The 8,419-nt window shown below is 40.8% G+C and overlaps 1 protein-coding gene across 3 annotated transcripts in view; it reads right to left on the bottom strand.

The window, feature by feature from the left end:
- The window catches only part of eogt (EGF domain-specific O-linked N-acetylglucosamine (GlcNAc) transferase), a 38,798-nt gene that overhangs the window by 12,646 nt on the left and 17,733 nt on the right, over nt 1-8,419 (bottom strand). The window contains exons 9-11 of one of the 3 annotated variants that reach the window (XM_061923806.2): nt 7,488-7,580; nt 5,361-5,432; nt 4,781-4,867 (exon numbers count right to left, since the gene is read on the bottom strand). In XM_061923806.2, the coding sequence (XP_061779790.2) occupies nt 4,781-4,867; nt 5,361-5,432; nt 7,488-7,580 (252 nt within the window). The remainder of the gene's footprint in view (nt 1-4,780; nt 4,868-5,360; nt 5,433-7,487; nt 7,581-8,419) is intronic. The other 2 variants (XM_061923807.2, XM_061923808.2) reach the window with 2 other exon arrangements.

The following is an 8,419-nucleotide window of genomic DNA, read 5'->3' as shown; positions in this document are numbered from 1 at the left end:
ATGCACAGTAAATTATGAAGGTTCGAAGCTGACGCTGGTGCCATTCATTCATTCATAGATGCTGCTTTTCCTGCTAACATACAGATGTGACAAAATTAGTCACATAACATTTGAAGCTCTATTGAGGAGAACTTAATTACAAGGAAACATACTATAATGCATGTTTTCTGGGAAGGGGAAAGTCACATGAAACAACAGAGACAAAATGCAAAAAAGAATTGTTTCTCTGACAGGGAATCGAACCAAGGCTTTGGTGATGAAAGCGCCGAATCCTTGCCACTAGATCACCAGGGAGGTGGCTCAAAACAAAATTGTATTTAGTGATTGGTTGTGATTTGTATTCCAAGCTAATATTGCAAATAGTCAACCGGGTAATAGCTGGCTTGTGAAGAATAGTTGTAAAATAAATCCAAATACAAAGTTGAATCTGCACCAAAGAGGCAAAGTTATAAGAAATCAGAGGATTGTATTACACCCAGGGGAACTCCGTCACAAGAAAGGACATATTGGAATGCTTATGGCAACATGAACAATTGGTAAAGTCACAACCAACCAAGGACAATAAAGAAAAGCAAAGATTCTCTGGTCAGAAATTCATTCTGCAGTGGTGAGACCACCAAATTTTAGCCACTTGACCAGGGATATTCAACTGAATTGTTTTGGGGTACACATTTCCAGAAAGCTCAGAACCGGGGTACCAGACTTCTAGCTTCACTATTCATCTTATTTTGTTTAATGCGGAGATCTATTTTTTTTTTAACCTTTTATTTTTTCATGGGATTTAGCGATTAGGAGTGACAGATTGTTTGGTAAACGTATAGCATGTTCTATATGTTATGGTTATTTGAATGACTCTTACCATAATATGTTACGTTAACATACCAGGCACGTTCTCAGTTGGTTATTTATGCGTCATATAACGTACACTTATTCAGCCTGTTGTTCACTATTCTTTATTTATTTTAAATTGCCTTTCAAATGTCTATTCTTGGTGTTGGGTTTTATCAAATAAATGTCCCCCAAAAAATACGACTTATACTCCAATGCGACTTATATATGTTTTTTCCCTTCTTTATTATGCATTTTCGGCCGGTGCGACTTATACTCAGGAGCGACTTTTAGTCCGAAAAATACGGTAATTTACAGCAGAAAACAAATGTGAAAAAGTGTTGCTCTAATGCCAGATTGCTGCATGTTACTGTATTTATAGGGACAAAGGAGTCAATATCTGATCAAGTAGATTGTGTTGATAGTAAATTATTATTGTCCTTATTTCATACTTGCCAACCCTCCCGGATTTTCCGGGAGACTCCCGAAATTCAGCGCCTCTCCCGAAAACCTCCCGGGACAAATTTTCTCCCGAAAATCTCCCGAAATTCAGGCGGACCTGGAGGCGACGCCCCCTCCAGCTCCATGCGGACCGTCCAGGTCCGCATGGAGCAATGTTGTTGTAATATATTGAGTTGGAGGCAATAAACAGGAGAGGTGATGAAGTATGTCTCTTTACTGTAGACTTCAGAACAGACTCAACACACTTGACGTCAGGTGCGCAACACCACGTAAATCGTTGGCCAACCATAAAATAACCCCAGTACGCTATAGCCAATATTCACCAGGAGATGGCAACAGACAAACATAGATCACTCTATTACATTTATTATACAAACAGTATTTGTACACCTTTAACACAGATTTTTATACTGTCTTCAGAGATTCTGTTTTTTTGGTGGTACTCGAAACCTTTCTGGATATCTGCGGATCACTGGTGGGGATTTTGTTGTGGGTGATCTAGGTTCTGATGATGGCAACTCAGCAGCCCTTGAATGTGGTTCAATGATGAGACTATATAGTTTGTGTCTGACTCACTGATGGTCCTGATGATGGAACTGAAACAGCACTGTCCAGTTGTACTGATGGCACATTTTCTGCAACTGGTGGAGACTATATAACTGGCAGTCTCTCCATGTTTTCTCGCCATGGTAACATGTGATCCACATGCACTGTGTGCTGTCTCTGTCCCTCTTGATAGATAGATAGATTGATATATATATATATATATATATATATATATATATATGAAAATACTTGACTTTCAGTGAATTCTAGCTATATATATATATATACATATATATGTGTATATATATATATATATATATATATATATATATATACACACATATATATATATATATATATATATATATATGAAATACTTGACTTGGTGAATTCTAGCTGTAAATATACTCCTCCCCTCTTAGCCACACCCCACTCCACTCCACCCCGACCACGCCCCCCCCCGAAATCGGAGATCTCAAGGTTGGCAAGTATGCCTTATTTATTGTTATGGATGACTTGACAGAAAAAAAAGCATGATGTGTGCATCATATTGGTCAGTTATGATAAGATAAGATAAGAATATTTAATGTCCTTGCACAAGCATACACAGCACACCAGTTCAAAGACATTTTGGGCACGGATTCTCTCCTCAGTGCAGAACAGGTAAATAATAAGAACATTTAGAAAAAAATACAAATAAATTAATAAACTGGAATCTTTTACACACATTATAAAAACTTGATATTGCAACATGTTATTGCACACATTAACAATGTTGCTGATTGCACTTGTGCATGAAGTGACACAATTTCACAGTCACATGTTTGTATTTAACAGGACTATGGCCCGGTTTTAAAAACTGTCCCTCAGTCTATTTGTTCGTGTTTTCAGCACCATGAATCTTCTGCCTGAGGGCAGCAGCTGAAACATCCGTTGTCCTGGATGTGTACTGTCTTTTAAAATGCTGCGTGCCCTCTTGAGATAGCGGGTGCTACAGAGCACCTGTAGAGAGGGGAGAGGGTGCCCAATGATTTTTCGGGCAGTGTTGATGATCCTCTGTAGTGCCTTTTTGTGTGCCACGGTGCAGCTGGCGAACCACACAGAGATACAATACATCAGCACACTCTCAATGGAGCAGCAGTAGAAGACAGTCAGCAGCTGCCTCTTCAAGTTGATCCTCTTTATGTTTGATGATTATGTTTAATCTATTTGGTTTTGTGTTATCTAGTACAATATCCTTGTGATCAAAATTATAAAGGCACTAAACTTACACTGGTGTCATTCATTTTAGCTTCTGATTTTCCTGCCAACATGGTGGTGTGAACAAAACTAGTCACATAACCTACTGACTTCTCTTGAGGGGAACTTAATTACAAGGCAAAATATTTTTTGTGAACCTTAAACAAAGGGGAACGTTACATGAAACTCGGGACAATAAACAAAAAGCAACCACTTCCGTGATGAGGAACAAGGGCCGCGGCAGTGAGAGTGCCGAATCTTAGCCATTAGTCCAGGAAGACATGGAGTACCACACACTTTCTTTTTTCTCTTGCTTTAATATGACCAGATTGTGACTGCAAAGCCCTGGTTTAAAAAATAAGTGAAGTGAAGTGAATTATATTTATATAGCGCTTTTCTTTAGTGACTCAAAGCGCTTTACATAGTGAAATCCAATATCTATCCATCCATCCATCCATCCATCCATCTTCTTCCGCTTATCCGAGGTCGGGTCGCGGGGGCAACAGCCTAAGCAGGGTAGCCCAGACTTCCCTCTCCCCAGCCACTTCGTCCAGCTCCTCCCGGGGGATCCCGAGGCGTTCCCAGGCCAGCCGGGAGAGATAGTCTTCCCAACGTGTCCTGGGTCTTTCCCGTGGCCTACTACCGGTCGGACGTGCCCTAAACACCTCCCGAGGGAGGCGATCGGGTGGCATCCTGACTTGATGCCCGAACCACCTCATCTGGTTCCTCTCGATGTGGAGGAGCAGCGGCTTTACTTTGAGCTCCCCCCGGATGACAGAGCTTCTCACCCTATCTCTAAGGGAGAGCCCTGCCACCCGGCGGAGGAAACTCATTTCGGCCGTTTGTACCCGTGATCTTGTCCTTTCGGTCATAACCCAAAGCTCATGACCATAGGTGAGGATGGGAACGTAGATCGAGCGGTAAATTGAGAGCTTTGCCTTCCGGCTCAGCTCCTTCTTCACCACAACGGATCGATACAGCGTCCGCATTACTGAAGATGCCGCACCGATCCGCCTGTCGATCTCACGATCCACTCTTCCCTCACTCGTGAACAAGACTCCGAGGTACTTGAACTCCTCCACCTGGGGCAGGGTCTCCTCCCCAACCCGAAGATGGCATTCCACCCTTTTCCGGGCGAGAACCATGGACTCGGAGTTGGAGGTGCTGATTCTCATCCTAGTCGCTTCACACTCGGCTGCGAACCGATCCAGCGAGAGCTGAAGATCCTGGCCAGATGAAGCCATCAGGACCACATCATCTGCAAAAAGCAGAGACCTAATCCTGCAGCCACCAAACCGGATCCCCTCAACGCCTTGACTGCGCCTAGAAATTCTGTCCATAAAAGTTATGAACAGAATCGGTGTATGATCAGTGTCAGAGCTTGGTCCGCATTGCCGGCAGTAAGTCGGACACGTTTCCAGTGAGGGTTGGACTCCGCCAAGGCTGCCCTTTGTCACCCAATATCTAAGTTACATTTAAACCAGTGTGGGTGGCACTGGAAGCAGGTGGGTAAAGTGTCTTGCCCAAGGACACAACGGCAGTGACTAGGATGGCGGGAGCGGGAATTGAACCTGGAACCCTCAAATTGCTGGCACGGCCACTCTACCAACCGAGCTATGCCGCAAGAAATGTTGGGCCCTTTGTTCACAGGCTGAAATTGTTATAACAAATTTTGGTTTTGACTTTCCAGTTATATTGTTCTTACCTTAGGTCCGTTCTGCATTATATTGAGCCGATGGAGGACATGTTGGGAGAACGCTCGAAATATTCCTTCAGTGTAGCAATCTGAGATCTGCGTTCCAAATATAGCACATAGATTAATTTTACTGTGTGTGGAGTGTGTATGTTCTTCTTGTGCTTTCGTAGGTTTTATTTGGGTCTGGCTACCTATGGCGAGAGGGAATGACCATTTTTTTGTATGGGCCCTGTGATAAATCATCCTCATTGCAATCTCTTTGAGATTCCATCCATCCATCCATTTCCTACCGCTTGTCCCTCTTGGGGTAAAAGGGGGGGGGGCAATCAGTCTATCCACAGATGCATGTGTTTGGAGGTGGAAGGAAGCCAGAGTCTATTTGAGATTCATTTATTTAAATAACATAGACCACACATGCTAAATAAGGGGCCAACAAGCTGAATATCTTCACCAAAAAGTATGTTCACAGTTAGTTAAATACGGTGCAGGAAATTATTATTGTATCCCATTTTGTGATATGAAATGTTTATACCGTTTAATTAATAGACAGTACAATACACATACTGTATACTTAAACTGATAAACTTACAAGTGGTGTGTTGTAGAAGAGACCATATCTCATTCTTGGTAGAAGGGAGAAGAAGGCATCTTTGAAACATACCTAAGACAAATCATGACATGTGTAAAGAACAATTGTTATGTAAGCATACACTATAGAGGCCGTGTCTCAACTTTTTCCACTGAGGACCACACACTGTAAAGCAGTGTTTTCCAACCTTTTTTGAGCCAAGGCACATTTTTTGCGTTGAAAAAATGCGGAGGCACACCACCAGCAGAAATCATTAAAAAATTAAACTCAGCAGCCAATATTGACAGTAAAAGGTCGTTCTGGCAAGTGTTGGATTTGACTTCTAAAGCCTGAAAACAGGTCTGTGAAATGTAATCTATGCAAAGAACCCCCATTACATGTTATGTAGACCAGTGTTTTTCAACCTTTTTTGAGCAAAGGCATATTTTTTGCGTTGAAAAAATGCGGATGCACACCACCAGCAGAAATCATTAAAAAACGAAACTCAGTTGACAGTAAAAAGTCGTTGTCGCAATTGTTGGATATGACTTTAAATCATAACCAACTATGCATCACTACAGCTCTTGTCTCAAAGTAGGTGTACTGTCACCACCTGTCACATCACACCCTGACTTATTTGGACTTTTTTGCTGTTTTCCTGTGTGTAGTGTAGTGTTTTACTTCTTGTCATGCGCTCCTATTTTGGTGGCTTTTTCTCTTATTTTTGGTATTTTCCTGTAGCAGTTTCATGTCTTCCTTTGAGCGATATTTCCCGCATCTACTTTGTTTTAGCAATCAAGAATATTTCAGTTGTTTTTATCCTTCTTTGTGGGGGCATTGTTGATTGTCATGTCATGTACATTGTCTTTGCTCCACAGTCAGTCTTTGCTGTTGTCCAGCATCCTGTTTTTGTTTACTTAGTAGCCAGTTCAGTTTTAGTTTCGTTCTGCATAGCCATCCCTAAGCTTCAATGCCTTTTCTTAGAGGCACTCACCTTTTTTTTATTTTTGGTTTAAGCATTAGATACCTTTTTACCTGCACACTGCCTCCCACTGTTTCCCACATCTACAAAGCAATTAGCTACCGGCTGCCACCTACTGATATGGAAGAGTATTACACGGTTACTCTGCCGAGCTCTAGACAGCACCGACACTCAACAACAACACATCATTTGCAGGCTATAATTACTGGTTTGCAAAAAATATTTTTAACCCATATAGGTGAAATTAGATAATCTCCCACGGCACACCAGACTGTATCTCACGGCACACTAGCACAGTGGTTGAAAAACACTGCTGTAAAGGATGTGGGGGGCCTAAATGTGAACCCATTTAAAGGAGACATATAATGATTTCCTTCTTTTCTGCCTTATAAACACTGTTAGAATGCTGGATATACTGTATAAACGTTGATACAATGCCAAATCGTCAAATGATAAGGTTCATGCATTTTGGTGTAAGCTTGCATGCTGTTTTGGATGCCTCTTCCCGTGGGGTTTTGCAGTCCAGAGGAGGAGCTCTGTATGAGGCCAGCTGAGTTTGAGGAAATGTAAGAGAAGGTAAGATAAAGTATTGTTTTCATCTAATCTTGGCTTGCGCATAGTAACACCGGCGACAACATGCTGTTAAAAAGTTTTTTTATGCAGCTCTGTATCAATCGGAGAGTGTGCAGGTGTACCTAATGTTGTGACCTCTTTGAATCGATATAATGTTTATGAAATTCATTTTCGACCATGTCTGGAAAAAAAGCAGTGATGTTCGTCTTCAAGATATATGTAACATAGTACATTTTAAAAATATAAATTTGAATACTTTTTGAGAGTGTGGGGCGTGGTTTCATTTCATTGTGGGAACGCCTCCACAAACGAACATCTTGCTGAGGCACAAAGTAGGTTGCAAATGTTACCGTGGAGCAAAATTTACACAAAATGTACACCAAAGCATATCCAATACATTATATACTATATACACCCTTCTACATCAAGATCAGTTAATGCAGTGAACAAGTCATAGGATCAATCTCATGATTTGTAAATAACCCCACTTCCAAGAGTCTATCAATAAAATATTGTATGACCTCTGAAGAGCTACTAGTAACAGACAAGGATGAAACAAACAAAAATCCCAACAAAGGTGGTGTTTTACCTACTCTTTTTGAATCATAGCTCTTCAGGTGAATGATATCATATTGTGAGAAGGCCTTCCAGGTTTCACTGAACAAATCCCCATATCCATAAGAGCTCTAGCAAAATATACAACAACAAAAAAGAAAAGATTAAAACTGAAGTGTGTGACAGAAATCAAAATCAAAATGAAAAATGCACATTTGATTGTTTTGTAGTCTCCCAAAATAAATGTCCGTTCTGCATAATCTAAAACCCTGTCCTTAACTGATGTTGAATTTAGAAGACACATAGGCAGTATAAAAATAAAAACCATACCACAATACATGTTTGTTTAAAAAGAGCTGGCAAATAAAATACATGTTGTTTGTTACATGTTAATGGTAACCCTTAGAGGGGAACTGCACTTTTTTGGAAATGTTGCCTATTGTCCACAATCATTATGAAAGACACGACGACGGATAGATTATTTTTTTTAATGCATTCTAAATATTAAATAAACGTAAATAAAAGTCTACTTATAGCGGAGCCAATGGGAGCTGTTCTATTTCGCCCATGAATTACAATAAATAACCATTCAAAAACCGCCAAAAATACTCCATTTACCTTTCGTGATTTGAATATTAACCAAGAATTAGTGATATTGTTATTATAAGCGCTAAAGCACACAAACTATTTGTAGCGGCGCTGTGATCACAAGCTTGTGTGCCAATGTTTACATCATCGAGTGGTCTGCTGTTTTCTCGCTTCCTTGCTTCCTGTAAGTTTATCCGACATCATAAATCATGCATCTCACATGGACAAAAGAATTCTGAGTAGGTACTCCAACAAGTTGTAACACTTTGACAGCCATTTAGGACCCGAAACTGGCAAGGATGACACGAAAGACGCTTCCCCCCTCACTCCTCACCCTGTTTCTTCGTGAGGATTATGAGTCATTCTTCATCTAAATGGGAAT

The sequence above is a fragment of the Nerophis lumbriciformis genome, linkage group LG28 (genome assembly GCF_033978685.3).
Source record: "Nerophis lumbriciformis linkage group LG28, RoL_Nlum_v2.1, whole genome shotgun sequence".
NCBI classification, from domain to species: domain Eukaryota; kingdom Metazoa; phylum Chordata; class Actinopteri; order Syngnathiformes; family Syngnathidae; genus Nerophis; species Nerophis lumbriciformis.
Note: the sequence above shows the minus strand (reverse complement) of the source record. Positions and strands in the feature narration are given on the sequence as shown.